Source organism: Eleutherodactylus coqui, chromosome 8 (assembly GCF_035609145.1).
Source record: "Eleutherodactylus coqui strain aEleCoq1 chromosome 8, aEleCoq1.hap1, whole genome shotgun sequence".
In the NCBI taxonomy this organism is placed as follows: domain Eukaryota; kingdom Metazoa; phylum Chordata; class Amphibia; order Anura; family Eleutherodactylidae; genus Eleutherodactylus; species Eleutherodactylus coqui.
The window spans coordinates 111,902,810-111,928,572 of NC_089844.1; the positions used below are offsets into that span (position 1 = coordinate 111,902,810).

A 25,763-nucleotide genomic window follows, 5' to 3' on the forward strand; every position below is an offset into this window, starting at 1 on the left:
GCTGCAAGGCAACAGAGCGAACACAGGAGGAATTTCAGTGGCTTCAGCTGAGAATAGCTGCCCAACGTCAGGGTTTGTGCCAAAGAGAACATTTTGTCCAAGTTTGACGGTTTCAGCTTTTTTGAACATTACTTAAGATCACCTATAGATAAAGGTGAGTATACATTATCTTGATGCTGAGTTAGTATATTAGGGGGAATGCAATATTGTTTGTAGCCTAAGTGAAACAAAATAGTGTAGAAAGGATACCTTCACATGTGGACGAATCTCACGCGTCGAGACGCATAAAACTCATGTGACTATGAACTTCATTGTTTTGAATGGAGTCATACACATGAGCAATTTTTTATTCCTCCCTTATTTTCTGCATTCCTCAGCACCCAATGGGACAGTAATAACACATTGCCTGCCGTGCAATGTATGGTTTCCCATTGAAATCAATGGGAAATCCTTGCTGATGCGGTGTGTGTAAAAACAAGTGCTGGAAGATTGTAATTTCACTGAAGCAAAGTGTTTTTACAGGGAAAAAAAACCCCCTCACATCTGCAGGTAAAATGCTCAATATCGCGCACGCTCGTGTGAATTAAACTTCACTGCCAGCAATCACATTTTTATTCTCCTGGCTAACTCTCTACCAAACTTGCAATGCCTAATTATATGCACTTTTTTGTATTGCTGTAGCAAGTGGCTATTCACACCATGTTTACAGTGTTGTGCTGGGATATATACCACAATGTATACCAGGGCATAGCCATACTAGCATACAATTTCCATAGGCGCACATGTCTGTATATAATAAAGTTTGGTACAGTGTTAGCCAGTAGAGCAACATGTGATTTGTTCTCAGAAAAACCATGTAATCTAACAAATACCCTTTTCTAGGTTCTTCTTCAGGCTTATGGAATAAATCTAAAGAAACCTGCATTTATATATACATTCATATGACAAGGCACAGACATGGGGTGATTAATTTGCACAAAAAAAAAACAGAACAGAATGAGTAAATTCTTCATTAGCCCACTGATGAGGGATGTGAAAGTGTTATGGTCTCTGAATTGGTGTTGGGGATCACCAGGCGCGTGTGTGTTATCTCTGTTATAGATTTCTCATACATCCCAGCCCCGCATGAATCCTCTTGAAAAATATATATATATAACGAATAGCCTGAGGAATATTGTGCTATTCCATGCGGCTGAAGAAAACTGCTGTTTTAAACCAGCCCAATCGATGACAAAGTGACACCCTTGGCATCTTTTGGGTGGTTGGGACATATGTACACGCATGGAGCTTCCTGGTACATATAGCAAACTGATACTGTGGACGCAGAGTGAATTCAGCTTAATACAGTGTGGCCGGTAGGTCATAACTTGAATGTATTGTAATCCGCAGCATTTCTACCTAACAAGCATGCTCCGATTCCTGGGTAGGACTTTTGCAGTACATGTGGATGGGGTTTTGAAAACGAAGGATGAGTCCTTGTTGGATACACATGACTGAGCCGATGGGGAACTATGAAGCACGATCCAGAGAGCTCAGCACAAGGAAAGTCTCCCACAGATGAAAATCTTGACTTTATTCAAACATTAAGCATACACAGTTGTAATCCAAGAAAAAGGTAAACTGTAGTCCACAATCTTATATATATTTATAAAAACAGTAAAAATTTATTGTATTTTACAGACTGAAATTTATCCCTCGCTAGAAGGAAAATTTATCGTAGACTTCATTGCACCAGGAGACAGTAAAATAAGGAGGAGGAAGACTTCACTGTATTAGCACTTAATTAAGAAAACTGCAGCTAGCAAGACTTCCCAGCAGGTGCTTTTACACAATGATTAGGGGTCAAAAAAAAAATGGGCGAGCGGTCGAATTTGAAGGATAATTCAGTGTAAAAACAGAAAGTGATTAATTTGTTCGCTTATCGTTCATTTCATGCAAGCATGAAAATCATTGGCTCATTCAGTTTAAACAAAGATCGTTCATTTGATTGTATCTGTGTTTAAACTGACCACCTCAGCGAACTGTAACCGTTGGCTCTGGTTAACGATTATCGTTGCGTGTAAAAGTACCTATAGCTTTACTGAAGACTTTAAGGGGTTGTCAAACTAAAAAAAACAAACAAAAAAACTTTACTCCTGTTTGGAGAACGCAGCAGGATCTGCAACACTTTAGGGCTCTGTTGACAGCAGAAGTCACGTGACTGCTGCAGCAATCGGAGGCTAGAGTGGCACTGGCATCATGGTGCACAGGATGCGATTCACTGCAGCAGTTACATAACTTCTGCCATCAGATACCTAGAGTATTGTGGGACCTGCTACAGTGGCTACCACGGGAAAGGGGACAAGAAAGTATGGTTTATTTTGTAACACTGCCACTTGTTTTGAAAAAAAAAAAATTCTAGTTAAACCTTCTAAGGGTGTTTCTCTCTCTCTCTCTCTCCCTCCCCCCCCACCCCCAGGGCTTTAATATGGATAGCATAACATCTGATTGGTGGGGATCTAATCCGCTGAATGAAGGGACTTTGGCATTTAGGCGAGTGCTGCAGCCTCTTCATGCTTTACCACCAGGCATAGCTCTGTGCACCATGAAATGGCTGTGCCTAGTACTGCAGCTTATTCACATTGAAGTGAATGGAGGGAGCTGAAGTGCTAGACACAGCCATCAAACGTTATACCTGGTCCATAATGAAGAACCCACCCGAGACCACAGCCCCTTCAATCAGCAAATAGGAAGGAGGTGCCAGGAGTTGGATCCCTACCTATCTCATTTTAATGGCTGGTCCTAAGGATACGCCATCAATATGAAGCCCAGGCACACCCTTATAAACCGCTAGATAGAGATGAGTGAGAAAGAACATTCACACAGCCTGTATAATGCGAGTATGAATGTAATCAGTAGCTGAGTTATATAAAGCAGCAGTAGTAGAAGCTCATAAGGGATTATGAGATTAGAACAAAAAGGTGCTGATTTTTGTTTTCTCTCCTGCAGGAACAGTGCAGCAGGCCATAGGATGTGTAGGATAGTACAGCTCAGTCCTATTCAAGTGGATGAAGACTAGCTGCAATACCACACACAGTGCACAGCCAAGGGTGGCGCCATTTCTGGAAAGAAATCAGATCTTTCTCAGACAACCCCTTTAAAGCGAAGCTCTATTTTGGAGCCTTAAAGATTAGGAATTTGCTGGATACAAATGTAAAGTTACTAATATCCCTTCTTGTATATGGGCTGAATTGGCAGATGCCTTTAGCAGAATAGAAGTGCTGTTTATGGGAGTCTGGTATAAGCAACAAGCTAGAGCGATCCTGGTCAGTACATTACTATAGCTCCTTGCATTCGAGGAGTATATACGATCAGAGGGCCAAATTCACATGGGGGACAAGACACAGGCAACTGTTAATTAACTAAGCTCTTCCAAACACCGGAATCCTCTAGTTAAAAGAAGAGCAAAGACCAATACGCTGTATCTGTTAAACCTATAGACCATGAGCTTTTCACAACCTCTACGTTAAATAAATGAAATAGTAGCCTTTGGGTGACAGCTGCCACACAGCCTTTGTTTAACCCTTTCCAATCCACTGTCTGACTACTTCCTACATTCTGATTGAAGCTTGTACAGCTCCAAAATCAGAAGACAGCCGCTAGGGTATTCATATTGTCTATTGCCAGCCACTCTGTCGGAGCCTCTCTGGCGCGCACACACAAACAGGCTTTAGCCAGTAGATGGCACTGTTGTATAACAGCAAAAAGAGAAAGCCTTTTAGGAAACCCTGCATCCAAGATTGGATTGGAAAGGGTTAACAGACTAGAAAAAGCTCTTTATATACTAAACTCATAGGGGAAAAAAAAAATCTAAGGTGCCACTTAGGCCTCCTTCAAAAGAGATTGTTCCAGAATTAACACTATCACCTAGCCATAAAGACAGGTGCTAAAAGTCTGAATGGTAGGGGGGGAGAGGGGGAGTCACACTGCTGAGACCCCCCATCTGTAATGACCTCACATTAAATGGGGAGAGGGCCGAGCATGCATAGCTGCTGCTCCTCCATTTATTTCAGAGGGGCTGACAGAAATAAAAGAGCTCTTATACTCAGCTATCTCCTCCAGTCTCACTGAAAATGAATGGAGCGCCACGGTGCATATGTGCTCCATTCCATCTCCTCCTCAGTGTGGGTGCTGTGGTAAGCCTGGGGAGGGAGGACATGGGACCCCTGTTCTTGGGATCAGTGACATCCTCACTGAGCAGACTTATGTGTACTGTGCATTGGTGATAAAAGTTAATTCTTGGCACAAACCCCTTTAAAGACAGGTACAGAAAATGGATTTCTTCACGGTCTTGCCCTGGCTGGATTGCACTGCTGCTTGTAATAGACATGTCAGAAAACTGCTGATAATGCAATTTCCAGTTATGAGTTTGAGGACGTAACTTCACTTCGAGGTTTAGAGGGCAAAGCTGTTACTAATAAATCCAAGAACAATCCGCTTACAAGCAATGCATGTATTAAGTGCAAATAACATATCTGGAAACTAAAACTGATGCCCTGACTGTGCTGCCAGTGTATAATATGCATGGTGGGATGCTATCTAGTTACAGACATGTGCATATGGTGGAAAGCCCTACAGGCCATATATATGACAGTCCTGTGTGTATCATACGGGGTGCTCAGCTCTCTGCATTACATTATACTTGTAGTCAGTAGAATACGTGCCTTTATTTAGCAGTATACATATATTGTGTGGTCAAGCTGACCGCTCGCGCCAACCTGTACATATACGGGCATGCTGCAAGTAAGATCTGGACGGGTACCTGCAGTCTGACTCTGCTAGTGCATCTTCTCCATACCGTACTTGCCGATTAACTAGAACAAATAGTTCCTGGAAAAACGTGTTAACGATGGATCCGGTTGCTTAGCATCAGAACGGGCACTTTCTGTGGGTAAAGGTTCTTACAGTAAAATATTCAGAAGTTGATCCTTGAGAGCCAATGAGGTTGTGGATTTAGCGCTCTCTATAAGCATACATATCAATGTACACAGCTCATCAGGGATCCAATTCATAAGCCTTACATCGAGGCTAGGCTAAAGCCGGCCATACACATAAGAGAAGTCAACTGAACTTGCTGCAGGACACCCAGAGGTCAGAAATCACTGCAGAACTCTCCTAACTAAGATGTACGTCATCTAAAGGCGCTATTACACGGCCGAGAATTGGGAATTAACATTTATCAGACTATTGGCACATGGAAAGCTGCACCCAACCAGCCGACAAACAAGCAAACACTTGCGCAGTGGCTGATCACATCTTGAAAATCACTTTGACGGTCCCTGCTAATGGGGTTTTCCAGAAAGAATATCAAGGAACTATCCTTAAGATAGTTCTTAAGAATCAATATCAGATAAGTGGGGGCCAACTCCTGCAAATCAACTGTTTGAAGAGGCCAAGGCATTCAGAGGAGCACTATACACAAAGCCCAGTGCCATACATCTTGTAACTGCAGTGCCTGGTATTGCAGCTCAATCCTATTCACTTGAATGGTGCTGTTCTGTACATAGGCAATGTGACCAATGGATGTAAGATCACAGGCATGAGAAGAGGAGGCTGCACCACTCACCCAAATGCTTTGGCCTTTGCAATCTGATGCTCGGCAGGGGGGAATTGATGACCCATCATGAGGATAGGGCCTTAGAATTTTAGTTACAGAAAATCCCTTTAAAAGTTTTGATTACTCAACAGAGCAAAAAATAATTAATACAAAAAGTCTAGATAAAAGCACTAGCCTTAAAAAGATAGTCCAAAAGTTTAAAGTGACCCTTAACTGCAGGAAATGTTATTTCCTAACCCCTTGGAAACCCCCTTCAAGCAAACTTCTTTAAATTTTTCATTGTATGAAACCAGGATTTGAAACTGATCTATAATATATATGTATATAATTTTTTTTTTTGAATGCCGCCATCTCTGGATGAACTCCTAGTACCGACCTTACAGTTCAAACAGCACAATCCTTCCTCAAAGATACACTGACTGTGCAAATAGCAAGCCTCAGAAGGCAAGGTGCAGAGCCGTTAAGGTTCATTAGCTGATGGTACTTCTAATTCGTCATGTAAACATCTAGGGGTGAGATGTCCATTTACAGTTAGAGGACTTTATTTTAAGACAAACCATAAGGACAAACACAACAACTAAAGAGATTATAAAATAATAGGCTTGATTATAAAATCGAACTCTTGAAATTACAAGTAGTGCAGTAAACTCAAGTTACCATCGGTAAAAATAGTAGTTTTAGAACGGTGACCTCTCCCTACTGAGAAACAAAAAGCTTTATAGTTTTAATTTAGATTATTTGTGCAGACCGGTTAATAATTTAGTGCAGTATCTCTACTGTAAGATTGCGTGGCACTGTTCACATTTGAAATCAGTTAACACTCTTACATCTACGAAGAGTTCATGTTGGGTTGAGTGTTAATAATCGAACACTCGCCTTTATCTTAGACTCTCAGACTCCACTGTCTTAATGTCTAGCTCCTGGGCCTCAGGGGACGGCTCGCTTGGAGACTCCGGAGATGGGGCGGGTGCTTCAGTGGGGTTGCAGGGCTGGGATTCGGGTGTCGGAGCAGCCTCAAGGTTTTCCACTTCCTCCAGGTGACTTATTGAACTCGTCTCACTCATCGCGTCAGAATTTCTGGACAGTCTTTTGAACAACTTTTGACCTGTTCAAGCCAAAAGAATGGGCAGATAGATTTAGTCTCTACAATACAGATATGGAATCATTCCCACCTTCTACATCTGGCTAATTGCACCATTACCATATATACATTGCTGAAGGTAAAATCCCCTGGGACAAGCACCAAGTCATGACGGACTCCAAGGGTGACGTCACATTGTGACGTTTTCTTGGCAGACTGTTTTTGCCATTGTCTTTCCCAGTCATCTATACATTAGGCTTGACTAAACAATAATACAACGGCAATTATTTAGCTTTTCATGAGTTACTTCATTTTTAACATTGGACAACATCTACACCACTGGAGCGCCTCTCGGTGCCAGAAGAGTCACTGTAAAGAGTGGCACAACTGGCCAGTGTAATACGCAGACACCCATTTATCTGAATGGGCATTGTAGATACGTGACTCCGGTTGGAAGAATTCTAGTTACATTATGTTGGGAAGACAGGCACACCGGTTACATAACAGGACAGCACATAAGTGAAGATGCATCGCTACGCGGTACCTGGATGTCTCCTTGCATTCACCATGGTTGGAGTTGGGGGAGGAGTTGTTCCAGTCACCTGTGCCTTGGACACATAAGTTGGTTCTGTTGATTCTAATGATCCTAAAGAGCAAAAAGATAAAACATGTTAGTTAAGTCTTTGGGTACATTTACATGTAGCGGAATAGTTTTGGCTTTTGCACAGTGGAAAATCTGCAGTAATAACCAAGTCAAAATCCGCACTAAGGCCGGTTTCACACAATGCGCTAAATCTTGTGTGTTTTGTGCTTTGCGAGACGTGTGAGAAGTGTATTCCCTCGGAACACCTTGCCCATTGATTGCAGTGGGATCTTAAATAGATCACATGGCTCTTACATGCGGTGCGATGTGAGGTTTCCCATTGAAAGCAATCGGAAACACCTGTGATCCTCTAACACACGTGAAACTCATGCAAAAGGCTTGGAATGTCACAGAAGCGATGCGAGGAGATTCTGCCTGAAAAATCGCCTCACATCCATGGGTAAGCCTCGCGCTGCTGAACGCGACATCGGGCAGAGTTTCTTGGACTGACAGCTTGCTCGCCCGTGTTGAGCCTAATGCTGCATTTTCTTATGTAGTTTTGACCAAGACTTTCTGCAGTGGAAAATCTGCACCATCTTCAGTAAATGTAAAATGTTACAGTGTTAACGAGGTCTGTGATGCGGCAGATTATAAGTGTTGTCATCCTAGAGACCTTACAGAAGGCTTTACTACATTTTGGTAGTAATCGCCGACCTATCACATTATCACGCCTGCCCACTACAGTGCAACTGAAATAAATGACACTTCAGGTGAAAGTGCACTATTAGAGACTCCAAGTTGGGTTGCTCTAATTAAAGCCAGGATCACATGACCATATTTTGGCTCCATGTTTGTGTCCATAACAGGGACGTGCGTCCTGGCTTGACCTGAACTCTTGAGCATTATAGCATCACTATGACGCTTTGAGTTCGGGTCAGGCCGGGACACGTGTCCGTATTACAGATGCAAACACAGTTGTGTGTTCCCGGGCTGATAGTTGTCTTGTGTGTCACTTGCCATTTTGCGCTGAACCGTCATCTTCTCAGGAATGACCAAGTTATAAATTGTCGGTTTGTTGTCTGTTGCTGTGGAACAATTCCTAGATTCGGGTCGTGTGGCATAATCTTAGTGAATAGTGGCATAATCCTAAACAAGACACTACAAGCCTGGATTGAGATGCGTTATTAATAGAGATGAGCGAGCGTACTCGGTTCGGGTGTTTTTGCACTCGAGCACCGCTTTTTCCGAGTAACTGACTACTCGGACGAAAAGATTTGGGGGGCGGCGTGGTGGAGCTGGGGGTAGCAGTGGGGAACAAGGGGGAGCTCTCCTGCCCCCTCCACTGCAACCCCCCGCTCACTCCCGGCGCCCCCCGAATCTATTCGTCTGAGTAGTCAGTTACTCGGAAAAAGCGGTGCTCGAGTGCAAAAACACCCGAACCGAGTACGTTTGCTTATCTCTAGTTATTAAGAACCATAATATTCTGGAAATGTATCTCAGCGACTGTGAGGTATGGAGAAAAGCCGCCTCATTATCTCACCTGCTGTCAAGTTGAATGTTCTTCCCTTCGGCGTTGCTTGAACCGGAGAAAGCCAGTTGAGAACAGAACCAACTAGAGGGATCTGCCGAAAGACTCCCTGCAAACAACAAAGCATGCGGCAGAGGTCACTTGTGCGCGCCGTGCGAGGAAACAACTGATCTGCTGGAGCAGTCGCGGCCATTCATCTCACCTCCTCTAACAGCCGCTCTTCGTTGGCCTTCAGCAGTTGTTCTTCAGCTTCTAGAATCCCCTTCCTGACTACTTCAGTCATGTTCTCAAGGAGCTACACAAGGGAATGCCAAGTAACAGGAGTGAAAATGATGCCTTCACACAGTAATGTTTAATGGTTCTGTTCTCTTGCAGACAGATCCCGGGAAGGAATCAGTGGGATTTTTAAAATACCACTTTTGCGTGTGAACTTTGTATACATCTGCGTCAGGACCATCCGGCACACATCTACTAAAACCTCCCAGACAACATAGTGGAATATGTTTTGTCCAGAAAAATGCTATACTGGTTAAAAGTGAAAAAGCAGCATCCTAAAGGTGCCTTTAGCCGTAACAATTATCATTCAAAAATCCATTATGTCTAAAACCACCTTTAAGATGCTGCTTTTTGAGACCTCCACTTCATCTCAGCGATGTGCCAGGTGATACCATGCTGGGGTTATCACGTTACCTTGAAACCCTCTATAGCATAGACATCTCTGTTTCTCATGGACTGCTGTATTTCCCAGTCCTGCGGTCAGTAACAAAGTAATTTCGTCTTGTGGGATTCCTTGACACCCGCACTCTTACTGCCCTGGGTCCAGAACAAGACTGTCAAGCGGTCATTACATTTTCTGTCATGTCCAAGTAAGTCTAAAGTTATATGGTTGCTGAAATGCTATGGAATGGGTAAGTTGCAGAATTAACCCTTTAATGGGTACTCCAGGACTTCAACTATTGATGACCTATCGTCAAGATAGGTCATCAATCATTGATCGCCAGAGGTCTGCCATTTGTGATCCTCAATGATCAGCTGATCTCCGGGTCCACTGTCAGTGTGGTCAGCGCTGGAAGCACATAGTGCAACATTGCAGCAGTCCAGTTTGGTACTACAGGCAGAACTCCCATTGAATTTAATAGAAGCACTACATGTTGTGCCAAACCAGGCCGATGCAATGTTGATTGCGCTATGTGCTTCCAGTGCTGAACACACTGACAGTGGACCTGGAGATCAGCTGGTCATAGAGGATCCTGCCAACAAACAGAGAGAGGATCTTCTGACTGCAGAACTTAAGGGGTTAAACCTGCAAGAGTAAAGGAAACTCCGTTGCAGCAGGATGCATAATACAGCTAGCGTTCACTGTGGTTGGCATGGATATGCTCCTATGTCCTGGGCATCTAGTAGAGGTTTCACTATGCCCTATTGTGGTTAGAACATGGCAATTAGGATGTAATAGTACGAACATTTACCCTAAGAGGTTAATACTATGTTCATACCCTTGAGTTTTCTTCAATATCTCGGCCCATGACTGCAATGGTTTCTACCAGCTCGGAGACATCCAAGTCTTCCGCCGCCATTCCAATGTAAATACAGTTTTTCTCAGCTCCAAACTCAGGACCTGCAACCAAAAGGAGGCATAACATTATAATACAGCAATAAACCCTATATTAATATATATTATATAATATATATATACACACACACACACACACACACGATTTTCAGTAATAATCAAGTGTCCTAGGTAAAAGAATGGTATGCTACTGCTGAGATCTACTGCCTCTCAAGACCTTCTACTGGCGAGGCTACAGGAAAATAAGTGAATCCAACCCACCACATATTCTGCTTTACAGAGACATTGTTAGGCTACAATGGGTTAAAATGTATACAATACTTGCAGTTATTAAAGTGGTTGTCCACATCCCAACTGCTGATTACCTATCCTTTTCCCATGGAGTTCAATGGGCACAGTGCGCGCAATACCAACCCAAAAACGAACTACACAGCGCCATTAGCTGCAGGCTCCATACACACCGACATGGCAAACAGCTGATCACAAGGGGTCCCGAGGAGAAGACCCTGTTAATTAAGTACTGATGAATTTTCCTGAGGATAGCTCCGGCGAAAGGCAGCCAAGTATCCCACTGTATAGGCATTCAATGAGATATGTCGTAGTATAGACCCCGGCCCTACTCCAGCTCCACTCTCCAGCTGGATAAGTACATTGAAGAGCAACTTCCTTTTCCTGGACATTTATGTCATTGAACTTTCCCAGGAGCAGGAGAGTCCGCTAAGTGGAGTGAAGGGGAGAACCTGCAGGGGGCGATAGTGGGGTAAAAATGCGAGCCGCCATATTCCACAACACTATTTCACTTACAGATTTTTGCAGAACATGGACATATACCAGGCAGATGGGCTAAAAGGACATGCTTAGCCTCCGGCCGACTAATGCAGGCCTATGGACATGTTTAGTGTTTACGTCGGGAGCTTTCCCAATATACATGCTAAACATAGAAAAAAAACATGGTATGAAAATTTTTGAACCAACAACAGGGTCTCGTCAGGTTTCTGGTATTTTTGATGCCACCAATAGCTGGCTGACAAAACCCCACCAATGTATGAATAGGACACGTTTGACTAACTTGAAAAGACGGGAAATCTTTTCACTTTTTATTGCAGCATTTTAGTAACTGCAGCTGGAAAACACTGGTTTAACGTAACAAGGCAAGGGAAGGCAAACACACTAAATTCTATACAAAGACATCTAATCAATACCGGAAGAGAAGGGGAGATCGGACTCCAATTCATTTAGCTTCTTCAGTAGCGATGCATTAATCTTTTCAAGTTCTGCTTCTCGTTTGCTGACGTCCACCTCCTCGCTTACATGCTCATACCTGGGGAGTGGGGAGAAGGAATGAAAATTATCTTCTATTCAATCCACTGACTGAACAAAAGAGAGAAACGGCTGCAGTCCAACTGGGCTGCTACAGCTCAATGGATGCAATCTGAATGGCTGTCTCCAGTGGTATTAGGCTCAACTGGTAAATATTCAATATTTGAGTGGATATCGTCCAAAAAAGGGTAATTGCAGCTGATGGTAAAACCTGTTGAAAAAAATGACCAAGTATGGGATTGACAAGGCAACTGTTAGAGGGATTCACAACTGGCTGAGTGATCGTACTCAAAGAGGGGTCATAAATGGCTGCACATCCAAGTGGAAGAATGTATCAAGTGGGGTACTACAAGACTCTGTCCTAGGCCCAGTGTTCAACAATTTTATAAATGATCTGGCAGAGAGAATTGATGGGAAACTGATCAAATTTGCCAACGACAAAAGCTAGGAGGGATAGCTAACACTAGAGAAAAGAGAGAGAGTATTCAAAAAGATCTAGAAAAGCTTGAACAGTAAGCCGTGACTAACAGAATGGTATTTAACAAGGAGAAATGCAAAGCCCTACAGCTGGGCAAGAAAAATGAAAAAGCACATACAGAATGGGAGGAATTGGGCTAAGCAGCAGCACATATGGAAAGGACTTGGGTATACTAATAGATCATAGACTGAACACGAGTCAACAATGTGATGCAGCAGCCAAAAAGGCAAACAACTCTGGGATGTATTAAGAGAAGCATATAGTCTAGATCACATGAGGTAATTATCCCCATCTACTCTTCCTTAGTCAGACCTCATCAGGAATACTGTGTCCAGTTTTGGGCACCCCACATTAAAAAAGACATAGACAAACTGTTGTTCAGAGAAGAGTTACCAAGATGGTGAGCGGTCTGCAAATCATGTCCTTTGAGAACAGTTATAGGGTCTGGGAATGTTTAGCTTGCAAAAAAGAAGGCTGAGAGGAGACTTAATAGCAGTCTACAAATATCTGAAGGGCTGTCACAGTGCAGAGGGATCAGCCCTATACTCATTTGCACAAGGAAAGACTAGAAGCAATAGGATGAAACTGAAAGGGAGGAGACACAGATTAGATATTAGAAAAAAAACTTTCCGACAGTGAGGGGGATCAATGAGTGGAACAGGTTACCACAGGAGGTGGTGAGTTCTCCTTTAATGGAAGTATTCAAACAAAGGCTGGACAAATATCTGTCTGGGATGATTTAGTGAATCCTGCACTGAGCAGGGGGTTGGACCCGATGACCCTGGAGGTCCCTTCCAACTCTACCATTCTATAATTCCAATCAAGGACAACATCTGCAGGAAGTTTGTATGTCTGTGAGGATTTTCACCTGGTACTCCGGTTTCCTCGCACACTCCAAAAACATTCTAATAGGTGAATTTTTGAAGTTACATTTTGAGCCCCAATGGGGGAAGGGCTGTTAGTGATGGCATTCTCTGTACAGGGAGTAGAATAGAACATGTTGGTGCTATATAAGGGATTTAAATAAATAAGAGGTGCGTCCGGGTAAATACCTTATGACACCCAGTCCAGCCCAGCTGTAGTCAACAACGTAGGACAGTCCAGCAATTCTTTCTACCTCTAGTCTGAACTCTTCTTTCAGCTGCAGGGTGTTGAGAATAACAGGGATCTTCATCTTTATACATTCCACCAGCTGATCGATATCTGCAGTTATCGTACCTAGAACTATTAGACATACACAGTGTTAGAATCTAGCTGTAGTATATGTAGCACTGACATTACCAGCCCTGTCACAGAAAGGTGCACCTGTATCCTTCAGCCCTATATTAATCAGTATTGTTAATGTCCTGCCATTTCTGTAAGTCACGGTGACCTGCGGTTTGTTCATCTGCCAGCATGCTGGTGTGGAAATGTTTGAACAACATCTTGAGAAGGTCAAACTATTGAGAACGTCCATGAACAAGATTGAGAGTGCAGCGACTATGCCGTGTCGCAGTGACATTCCAGGCAGTGAGTTTTGACTTTTATAGAAGATTTACTAGGATACTGGATTTAAAAAGTCAAAATCAATCAGTGTATTATATAAGCAATCAAGTGATTGCACGGTAATGTCCCCCAGAGGGGAGAAAAGGCTTAAAGGCCTTGTACCAGAATCTCAAGTTATCCCCTATCCACATGATAAGGAACAACATGCTGGTCAGTGCGGGGCTCAGTGCCAAGACCCCTGCTGATCTCAAAAACGGTGGTCCCGTCTCCCCTACACAGTGAGCACTGAATGAAGCGCTGATCACACAAGCACACCATTTACTTTCAATGGAGCAGCGTCCGCTCTGGCATTCCGTCAGACCCATTGAAAATAAGAGAGCGTTGATCACACATGTGCAGCAGCGCTCCATTTAGAATAACATCATTGCGGGGAAAGAAACGACTCAAGCAGGGACAGGAAAGCAGGACACGAGAGACCTGTTCTCAAGATCATCAGCGAGACCCCCCACTAATCAGCAGGTTATTCCCTAACTTGTGGATAAGGAATAACTTGAAACTCTGGTACAACCCCTGTAATAACATTTTCAAAAATTATTAAAAATCCCATTTATTACATAAAAATAAACATAACTGGTATCACCACATCTGTACAAGTCCGAACTATTGAAATATCACAGGATCATATAATGGGGTTAGGGCATGTTGTGCCATTTCAATCAGGAATTAATGCCGGCCATGTGCCGGAGGCTTAGGAAGGAGCAGCCAGTGAATACGTGAACAGGGCCTAACTTTGTGAACATATTGCATTACGTATCCTGAGCTACAGATGTTTTATACTTCGGAGCTGCTGCACAATTCTCTAGGCTTTACACTGCAAATCTCTCAATATCTCCCAAGGTTAACTGAGAATTTGCTCAAGGTCATTCATATCAGGCATTGTGCAAGCAGCAGGGAAAAACCAACTGTCCCTTTACATTATAAGAGCTCAGCTTGTTTCCAGTAGTAACCAGCAGAACTGTGAATACAGCTCTGAATTACATAGCAAGATAAACTAAGCAATGTATTTAGCAAGTTTATCCCCTTTATATGCAAGTTATATCCATATTTGAATTGTAAAATTGAAGTAAAACACAAACTGTAACTTTAAAAACTGCACACTTCTTGCTCAAATGCATTGAAGATTTGCATAAAAGATATTTCCCATCCCAACAGCTAAGTGCCAAAGTGATACATAGTATAAAAGCATAAAACAGCTGAATCATTAACCTACCCGCTGAAGTCATCAATGGGTTGAAGCGCACGCATGTTCCTTCATCCTCCAGTTCTACTACGTCCACACCACAAGACGGAATAAGGACGGCCAGCTGTTCTCCCAGCTGAAGAGAACCACGGGGAAGGTCAGGTCACAAACAGCACAAGAAGCAATACTAAGCTCATGTACTACCGAAAACATGGGCCTCTACCTGAATTTAAAGACGACGAACTATGGCAACTGAAAAAATGGCCAAATTCAAATCAAAATGAGATTATAGAATGCGTGGGAGACTTCATCCTCCTTGGCTCAAAAATTGACCAGGGTGGAGAAGCTATGCCAGAGATAAAACGTAGGATAGCATTGGGGTGAAGTGCGATACTAAACTTGTACAATAACTGGAAAAGTAGGAATATCAGCATAGCAACTAAATGCAGGATAGTGCCAATCACCGATTCCCCATAGCCATGTATGGATGTGAAAGCTGGCCTCAAAGAAAGCTGATAGTAGGAGGACTGATGCGTTGGAGTTGTGGTGCTGGCGAGTCCTGAATCGTATAAGACCCGATATATCACTGGAGGGCAAGATGGCCCCGTTCAGACTCACGGATTGTGGCCATATATTCTGAGCAGAGTCGCTAGAAAAATCTATAATGCTTGGACAAATCAGTGGCAAAAGAAGACCGGGCTGACAAAGGACACGATGGCTGATAGTGTCAGAGCTGATACTGGCATGGATATCACACAACTGAAAGAAGCAGTGCAAAACCCAAAAACATGGAGGAGGGAGCCTTTAGAGTCGCTGAAGGTCGTGTATGACTAAACGGCTAAAAACAACAACTAATGAAGTTTGTGAAGAGCACCCTACAGTACAAGTATACAGAAGTGTGTCTTACCCACTGATTCATCGCATCACTTTCCCTTTCAATGGTGTTCAAGTTCAATGTGGAATCTACAAGGACAAAAACATTTAGTTGTTACGACCGTCACTGTGATTAGGAATACATATAGCTGGCAAAATCAACATAAAAATATATACTTTTTTTTTTCTTTACAAGGTCAATATCTTCAAACACAGTGAGATGCATGCATCAATGTGTAACTTGTGCAGGTTGCTAGTTTAACCCATTCCCGCTGCAGGGCGTAAGTTTACGTCCTGGGAGCGGGGTACTTCCCGCAACAGGGCGTAAACTTACGTCCTGGAGATAGCGCGGGATCACATATGATCCAGCGCTATCCCGCAGCGGGAGCCGGCTGTCAGTCACAGCCGGCGTCTCGCTGCAGCAGCGGGGGGGCATCGGAGATGCGCCCGCCACTGTTAACCCCTTCCCTGCCGCGATCTAAGTAGATCGCGGCAGGGAAAGAGTTCACAGCGGGAGTGCGGCTCCCTCTGTGTCTCCGGCCGGAACTCGCGATATCATCGCGAGAGCCCGGCCTGTCACCATGGCAACAGGACGCCAGACACTGGCGTCCTGTATTGCCTATGCCTAGGATCGCTGTATGAGCGATAAGGCATGGGAGAGCAGTAGCTCTGCCATGCCTTATGACAGCGATCATCAGGGCAGTGATTAAAGTCCCTCAGAGGGACACAAACAGTGTAAAAAAAAGAAAGATTTAAAAAATGAATTAAAAAAAATGTAAAAAAAAAGAGTAAAAAAACCATTTTTTATGCTTTTTCTCAGATTAGCATAAAAAAAGGTAAAAAAAAAATAAAACCCCATATATTTGGTATTGTCGCGTCCGTAACGATGCGTACAATAAGTTGCACATGCTTTTGACTGTGCACCGAAAAAACCGCTAAAAAAAAAAAGCTAAAAAACTGAGGCAAAATGCTCATTTTTAGCATTTTGCCTCACTAAAAACGCAATAAAAGTGATCAAAAAAGTCGTATGTACGCCAAAATGGTACCAATAAAATCTACAGCTCGTCTCGCAAAAAATAAGCCCTCATAGAGCTCTGTACATCAAAAAATAAAAAAGTTACGTGACTTTGAATGCAGCAATTTAGAATAGAAAAAAGATTTAAAAAAAAAAAGGGTTTTTATTGCAGAAAAGTGGGAAAACCTAAAAAAAATGTTAGAATTTTGGTATCGTTGTAACCGTACCGGTCTGCAGAAAAAATGGAAAGTCTCATTTATGCTGCATGATTAACGGTGTAAAAAGAAAATAAAAAAATCTATGGCAGAATTGATGCGTTTTCTCTCTCAGCTATCATTAAAAAAAAAATAAAAAATTTTACAATATAGTCTATGTACCCAAAATTGGCATCGATAAAAACTACAGTTCGCCACGCAAAAAACAAGCCCTTATACGGCCGCGTCGACGGAAAAATAAAAAAGTTATGGCTTTTGAAAAATGGAGATGGAAAAATACCAAAAAATCGCTTGGTCCTCAACGCCAAAATAGGCCATGTCATGAAGGGGTTAAAGGGGGTTTCCTGCTATCCACATATACATAGGATAAATGTAAGATTACTGGGGGCCCCACCACTGGGACTCACACATCACTAACACAGGGCCCCGAGTCCTCTGCCCCTCCGCCCCAGTGAACCCATGGGCAGGAGGAGTTTTATAAAGCAGAACTCAACTATGAATACATCAGTCAACTATAATAAATCAACATATCACGCTACTTCCACGCTAATTTGCCTATTTATACTACCATTAGCTATAGGAGTTACAAACCTGATCCGGAGCCTTCATAATAGAATCGGAATACAACTACTGGAGAGTTTCCATCATGTTCAACCTAAAATACAAAACGTATATTATAATATACATTGTCACAATTCACACATGTAATTAAGAGATTACAGGCAGGGAACAAATGTATGAAGTGTTCAAGCACATACAAGAGGGGGACAGACAAGTCTGGACATACAGAAGCAGACTGGATACGGATGAGACACAGCAAGTCCATCTACATACACAAGATGTATATACAGTTACTTCCAGCAACAAAGCAATTCATCCACATTATGGGATAGTTGGCAGAGACTACGAAATCATTCCTTTCCGCCACTTATGGTCATATACCATAATTGGCACAACGGCCTTTTTAGCCTTCTTCAGAAAGGTATATGGAAGCCCTGTATATACACATCAGCAGGTATAGCGCACACATCAATGCAACAAGGGAGAATATACTATACCGAAGTTTTGATGGAAGCCAAGTCCTTCAGATTGTCCAGCAGCCTTTGGCTCTGGTAAAAGAAAGGTTTGCTGTATTAGTATATATAACCGAAGAGGTCATAGACTACAGTTTACTGGATTTAGGAGCAGTCTGAAGTTAGTAAGACTCAGCCATAATGTTCAATGTTTAGCGGATGCCTAAATGGTGTCCATACACACCCCAGAGCTGTCGGATGAACGTTTACTTGGCCAACAGCGCTCTCCCAACGCCTGCATATACAGAAGTGCTTGGTTTGGACAAGTGTTCATGGGTTTTCCATTGGAACAGTGGAAAAAGTCTTACTCCCATACCTCCGGGGATGGCTTATCTTGGGAGTTGATATTTAACCTAGTCTACTCTGACATCAGCTGTTGAGGAAAGTTGCGAGGATCCCACACAGATCCAACAGTTGCCGAAAACTGCAGGTTCGGACAGCTTTTGTGTAATCGGTATGGAGACCTTTAAATATTATAGGTAACAGTCAATGAGGAATCCAAAAACAACCAATATGGACATTTTTGTGTTAGAAACAACTTTGAATTAGTTCCACATAAACATGCTATACAACACCAGTGTGCTTCATATTAGAACATTAAACGGTCTTGGTTACACCCATGATTGATTGGCCGGTTTGCGCTGTAGGATTAGGCTTGTACATATCTACTGTAAATGAGTAGACCGGAACAAGTGATGCGCTTGTTTTAGCTAAAGCTTTATAATCCTGGAGAACCCTATTAAGCCATGACCAATGCTGTACAAAAAAGTGACTGACACACTGCTCTTGACAGCAGCCTTCTCCGAGATACACCAATAGGGCACAGATCAGCCTTCCTGCCAGTGGTGGAAGCCACACTGTACCCAGTCTCAGCAAAATCCACCTGTCCTTCAAGATATTATGACAAGAGCAAACGGACTTTGTTCTTTGTGTCCATGTGCTGCACAACTTCATGTGACTCGGCAAACCGCGACCGTTTCATTCTCTGTTAGTTGAGGAGATGACTTTGGCCCAGGCTTCTTTGTTGAATTCTCTTGATGCCATTACATCAGAAATGGTTGAGACAGGTAATGAATGCAAATGATAACTCTGCAGCTTGAGCTGTGCACAACCAAATATGTCCATGCGTTACAAGGGGGCCACAGACTCCCCTGCTGCTGCCAGTCCAATCCAGTCAAGTAAGCCCTAGACCAAAGAATAGCTAGAGGGTGGCAGGTAGGGTATACCAACACCTCTAGCTTGGATACAAGATGTGATATGGGCGGGCATGGAGGCTCTAATACCCTATTGTGCCGCCTCTAGCTTGGATACAAGATGTTATACAGGTGGGCATGGAATCTGTTGTACCGCCTCAAGCTTGGATACAAGATGTGATACAGGCATACATGGAGGCTCTAGTACCCTGTTGTACCGCCTCTAGCTTGGATACAAGATGCGATACAGGCGGGCATGGAGGCTCTAGCCTGTTGTACCACTTCTAGCTTGGATACAAGATGCGATACAGGCGGGCATGGAGGCTCTAATACCCTGCTGTGCTGCGTCTAGCTTGGATACAAGATATGATATAGGCGGGCATGGAGGTTCTTGCCTGTTGTACCGCCTCAAGCTTGGATACAAGCTGTGATACAGGTGGGCATGGAGGCTCTTGCCTGTTGTACCGCCTCAAGCTTGGATACAAGATGTGATACAGGTGGGCATGGAGGCTCTTGCCTGTTGTACCGCCTCAAGCTTGGATACAAGATGTGATACGGGTAGGCATGGAGGCTCTAGTACCCTGTTGTACCGCCTCTAGCTTGGATACAAGATGTGATATGGGTGGGCATTGAGGCATTCAGGTTCCTTATGTATCTTGCGACATATCACTCCACGTTTGCTGTAACTGAGCCTCTGGATCATGCAAACGCATAGGCTGGAGAAGTTGATGTCTGAAATGGTCCTGTTCATGTTCTATTGGTGATAAATCTGATGAACTGGGCAGGCAAGTGTAGTAATGCTGTGGAGACATACCTGTGACACCCTTACTGTGTGCGCCAAGCATTATCCTGTATATTTGCCTGAGATGTGACTGCATGCAGAGTTTTGCAGCAAAACGACAACTTCTTCTAGCTGCTGGATTACTTTTTGACACCAAGTCTATATATCTACAGCTGGTGGGCCTGAAAAGTTACGCTTTAAAGGCCGCGTGTGAAGTTATTTGCAGCGACTCCATCCACTGTGACTAAATGACAAAGCAATGAACAGCTCACACAAGGGGCACCTTGAGGCTGGCATCTATTTATATACACCGGAATCCCATCCAGAAGGTCAGTTCTTGCCTACTGTCACTGACTGAAGACTTGCTTTTCTATGAAGATGAATAGGTTGGCAAGAGGTTTACAGCAAAAAACTATTTTATATTACAAAGTCAAGAAAAATCAATGAACTCCCTCCCTGAGGAATGCAATAGTATTTCTCCATTCTTCATACAAGTGACCGGCTATCACTATATTGAGAAATCATGAAGTGGGAGTTCAGACAGGGACTTCTTTCGAAAAGCAGCCACTGGAGCAATCGGCTGAGCGTTCAGTGTTCCCATCCGCGTTTACCTTAGAAAGCTGCGGCCAGCCAGGGATTTCCTCTGCAGCAGCCACTACTGGACAAATGTAGTATTACATGGTGGCCATTTAGATGAATGACCATCCTTGAGATACAAGGACAGCTCATGTCCTCCAGAATAGAAGCAGCTCGCAGAGTATGCTCTATGATGTCCACATGTCCTAACAGCATGGGATAATACCTTTAACCCTTTCCAATCCCGTGTGACGTCTTAAGACATTTTGATTTAAGGCTGTACAGCTCCGATGGTGGAAGATGTTAGGGTTCTCTTACTGTATATTGCCAGCCTCTCTGCTGTCTGAGCCTATCCAATGTGTCACCTCATGCAGTACTGGCTTTAGCCAGCATATAGCGCTGTTGTATAACGGCAGAAAAAGAGTAAGCCCCCTAGGAAAACCAGGATACTAAATGGATTGGAAAGGGTTAATCAGGTAAGTGGCTGGTGCCTCCTCTGTTTTCTGAAGAACCAAAGAATGAATGCCGTAAAATGCAACATGCCCAGTCAAACTTTACTCTCATCAGCCAATCAGACTCCCTTCACACGGCACCCCTGCCTCCGCTCTCCCGTCTGGGATTCAGTCTCACATGCCAAAAACACCACTGAGATGGAAACATGGATCAAACCATAGGCTCTATGCAGAGACTGAAGAAGGGACAGAAACCTATTAAAAACTGTCTCCGTTTCACACATTAAAGGCTCTGGATCGACCCAGGTTTCCACCTTTATATCAATTTTCGACTTGCAAGATGGAACCCTGAGATGGAGAGCAGGGGCAGAGGTAAAACGCGGCGTGAAAAGAACCCAAGAAAGAATATTGTTTGGGGATGGAATTTGGAGGGGAGAGGATTCTGATAACCTCTATCCAAGGTGCATGGCCAGCTGGAGTTACGTGCTCTCTGGAGTAAGAAGCTGCACAAGAACTGGAGATAGGAATTCTGTGTGATGACGCTCATCTAGGTCAACAAATGCGCCAAAAGCAGATATGAGCTATTGGTGTCACAAACATCAACATATGAACATTTCTACAAACTTTAGAAGTATGTGAGAAGTAATTCTATACCTACCAGTTGAGATGCATGTTTAATCCGCTCAACAATCCCATTGTGGCCGAGATACTGTAGAGACAGCCATAGTGGCAGAGCCCGCAGCTTTTCCACAGGCTGGCTTGTTGTAAGGCCGGCAGCAAGGGACTAGTAAGAAACCATGAGACGACGCAATGTGTTATTAGAAGTGATCAGTAACAGACTAACTATTGTACAATTAGAAAAAGGAGCAAAAACTGCTTTTGTGGATGGCCTCATAGGCTATAATAGAGCTGTGTGCTGCCTGTGGAATACATAGACACAGAATACGCCCATCTGAATGAGACTTTGGAGAAGAAATATACTGAACCCTGCTCTTTACATGATCCTCAAAAATAACAAACCGCGTGTAACATGTATAGTAAAGGGGACATTACAGAAGGTTAGTAAGCATATGCCATTGGTATCTTACCAAAGAGGGATCCTCATGTCGGTAGAGGGTAACAGCAGGGACGGCTGGAAGGCCAAGCCATGCTCCGAGGGTCAATGTCATACTGTCACACTTAGTTGCAGCCTGGTATATACATAATAAAAGAAAACAATTAACTAATCAAACCCTCGCTTCAATTAGAATATAGAAATGTAATTGACCAGAGTGATCAGAGCGTGTCATTTAAGATACCTGTCCCCGTGGCCATGAAATATCTTTAGTTGTGGTAATAAAGAGGACCTGGAAGCTCTCCTGACATGTCAGTTTCGGTAAAGGCTTGTATTAATAATGATCTTTATTTGTATAACGCCAACTTATTCCGCAGCGCTTATTCTCCATGAATTAACGTATCTGCAGCATCTTCTCTTAGAATTTTGTACTGTGCTGTTCCTCTGTAACTGTCCCTGGAATAGTATGAATAAACTATTTCCATGTTAATAGTGGAACCTCTACATTGTGCAGGGACATGCCCGATTGACTAGGAGGATGGTAACACCCAGTTCTTTTAGTCCTACAATTCCAGGAGGAATAAAAGAGGAACAACACAATATAGAGTTTTAAGAAATGACGCTCCAGAATCCTTATTTGATAGCGAATGTAAGTTTTTTTTTTTGTTTTTGGTTTACAGAAACCAACATGTTAGGAGAGCCAACCAGTTCTTCTTTAAAGGGGTAGTTCAGTAAAACCTTTCCTTAAGACATACCATAGATAGTAGAGCAATGGCAGTCTGCAGCTCAGGCCTCCTGCTAATCAGCTGGGAGAGTGCATTCATGCACGGAGCAATTTCTGAAGGAAGCAGAAAGCTCCATTCTCTCTGCAGTGGCCAGTCTTGGTATTACACACATTTATTTCAATGGGAACTTGGCCTGCAATAACCAAGCCTGGCCAATGTAGAGAGAATGGAATGGTTTGCTTCTGCAGAAATAAGTTCAGTGCACAAGCTCACCAGCCCAGAGAACAGCTTATCTGTGGGGGTCCCAGGAAGCAGACCCCCCCAAAGATCTACTATAGATGTTCTAACCTAGGGATTGGCCATCAATAGTTTGCAACTGGAGAACCCCTTTAATAAAGATAGTTTCAAAATAAAGACAGTCTTCACATGCCCATAAAATGTTTGCCCTCTCTAGAGCGGCCACCGCCACAATGCACCATAGTGTGACTTGGTGGACTTGGGGCAGTTCTATCCGACAGCGCCAACTACAACACTCTGAACAGGCAGAAGACTTGTATATAAGTCTACAGAATATTGTGCTCTTCCTCATTACATATACATTTGTGTCACCGGTCAAGATCCTTATGGGAACGGAAGAACTTACCATCACAGAAGCGCTGACATAACCCAACGCCAATGTTGCCAAATTTACTCTGCAAAGAAAAGTAAAATATAGATTAAATATTCATGGCTTCCTACCAGCCAGACTCTAATCTAATATTTACTTTTGATAGTAAATATTTCATGACTATTGCGTCAAGTGAAGCGTTTGCTTTTTTCATATTAAACTGAAGGAATCGGTCAACGCTCCATAGTCCGCTTGTTATGGTGCACTTCCAACATCAGGCAAACCACTGGAAAACCAAAGCCTGCAGCATATCACTGCATACAGTCATTCTGCCATCAGCGGTTGTGTTTTCAGGGATGTTTCATGCTGCCAGGTAATCTCCATGCTGACAAGGTGAGCCGCTACCTGTATATGATTAGAAGATTACTCTGCCATAACAGCTACTATAAAGCCCATTTAGACAACAATTATCACTCAAAATCTGCTCAAAAGCCGTCTTTTGAGCGATAATCGTTGGGGTCTAGCTGCACTGACATCGTGCAGTTTTTGTTAAGCAGTCGCTGATCGTTGTCTTACAGCATTCTGAAAGACAATGATGAGCCTTATTAGGGATTCACAGCGGATGCCTATTGTTTCAGCTGTATCCCGCTCCCTGAAGACAGGCGGGGTATGAAGAACACAGCTGTCCCGCTAGTCTTCTGCATCTCCCGCTCGGAGCGCTCGGCTGTATAACAGCTGGGTGCTCCAAGCAAAGAACAGCTGGATGCAGAAGACAAGCAGACCCGCTTGTCTACTGTATACCCCGCTCAGAGCGCAAAGTGATCAGTCAACGTTTGAACGATCACCTTGCGCTGTAAATGCACACAACGATTATCGCTCAAAAGACATCTTTTGAGGCTAAACCAGGCTTAATACATTCTAATGTAGGAGATTTTGCACCTACTGTAAATGATTGGCCCATTTTTCATTTAAAACATATATGGTTTGCATTAAAATTTTGAAAAACCTATTTTTAAAAGCTAAAAAGGGGTTTTCCAGTGAAATACTAATGATGACCTATCATCAGGATAGGTCATCAATAGTTGATCGGCCGGGGTCCGTGGCTCGGGATCCCAACCCATCAGCTGAGCGGGTACATGCCGTCAGCCCCGTAAATGCACAGAGGTCGGAGCGGAAGCCTCTGTGCCGACCTCCGTATAGTGGCCAAGGCTTGTAACTGCAGGCACGGCTCCCATTGATTTCAATGAGAGCCGTGCCAACAGTTGCAAGCACCAGCCACTATACGGAGGTCGGCACAGAGGCTTCCGCTCTGACCTCTGTATTATTGCGGCGCTGACAGCATGCGCCCGCTCAGCTGATGGGTTGGGATCCCGAGCCACGGACCCAGGCCGATCAACTATTGATGACCTATCCTGATGATAGGTCATCATTAGTACTTCACTGGAAAACCCCTTTAAGGTAATGTTGAGTTACCAGTGCCTGAAGATACAGGGCAGAAGACGGAGGCTGCTGTGTTCTAGGGATCTTATGAGAACTGCTCCTTTCATGTTATGCTCTTGTTCAATATTCGAAGGGTCAATTCATACTGCGTTTGCAGGCTTTCATGACCCAAAACGGTGATGGATGCCTTCTAAGTATGCCACTACATACAGTGGCATACATAACCCAAAAGCTTCTATGTTAAAGACGGTATACCATGCAGTACGCGCTTTTTTTGGTAGATTACCTTTGTATGAAATTGCAGACCAGACTGCAGAAAAAGGTCTACCGATTTATACCAGCTTGATGGAGGTCAAATGCTACCCTTTTGGCTTCCATCGAATGTATGGTGGCATCTGAATATGGTTGGCGTACGTACCAAAAACTTTCCTGGTGTGTATGACAAGTGGACACTGCAAATGCAATGTGAATTGCCTACTATGTGTGGACATTGGGGTAAATGGTAATTTGCATCCACAATTACTAAGACTGGTATTAATTATATCAGCTTCGTTAAGGAGGCAGTTGGAGTGATCTACACCAAAGTTGAACTATCTTAGGCTATGTGCACACTTGTGTTACAGACAGACACTGTTCTAGGTCTGCAAACCATTTTTTCATACGTGTGCAGTTCTGTGTGGCCCCCATATTCGGTCTGTGTGTCTGTCGCCTAAGACAATCACACTCACTTTTCAAAAATATTACCACTAAAAACGTCACACCGCTAATTGTCAATGTCTCTATAACAAAAGTGAACTCTGAACTGCGAACAGTAGTGTCACCATCAGAGCACAGCGCCTCAAGACATAAAATCACTCAGCATAGAACTTAAAAAA

The 25,763-nt window shown here is 43.4% G+C and overlaps 1 protein-coding gene across 1 annotated transcript in view; it reads right to left on the reverse strand.

Moving 5' to 3' along the window:
- Nucleotides 1–1,554: 1,554 nt before the first annotated feature.
- Nucleotides 1,555–25,763, reverse strand: part of PDXDC1 (pyridoxal dependent decarboxylase domain containing 1) — a 75,694-nt gene continuing 51,485 nt past the window's right edge. The window contains exons 10-23 of the mRNA XM_066576221.1: nucleotides 23,485–23,533; nucleotides 22,151–22,252; nucleotides 21,721–21,846; nucleotides 18,046–18,096; nucleotides 17,579–17,642; nucleotides 15,792–15,847; nucleotides 14,915–15,020; nucleotides 13,212–13,383; nucleotides 11,564–11,682; nucleotides 10,285–10,406; nucleotides 8,991–9,083; nucleotides 8,801–8,897; nucleotides 7,222–7,323; nucleotides 1,555–6,701 (exon numbers count right to left, since the gene is read on the reverse strand). Of these exons, the coding sequence (XP_066432318.1) occupies nucleotides 6,475–6,701; nucleotides 7,222–7,323; nucleotides 8,801–8,897; nucleotides 8,991–9,083; nucleotides 10,285–10,406; nucleotides 11,564–11,682; nucleotides 13,212–13,383; nucleotides 14,915–15,020; nucleotides 15,792–15,847; nucleotides 17,579–17,642; nucleotides 18,046–18,096; nucleotides 21,721–21,846; nucleotides 22,151–22,252; nucleotides 23,485–23,533 (1,486 nt within the window). The 3' untranslated portion in view covers nucleotides 1,555–6,474. The remainder of the gene's footprint in view (nucleotides 6,702–7,221; nucleotides 7,324–8,800; nucleotides 8,898–8,990; nucleotides 9,084–10,284; nucleotides 10,407–11,563; nucleotides 11,683–13,211; nucleotides 13,384–14,914; nucleotides 15,021–15,791; nucleotides 15,848–17,578; nucleotides 17,643–18,045; nucleotides 18,097–21,720; nucleotides 21,847–22,150; nucleotides 22,253–23,484; nucleotides 23,534–25,763) is intronic.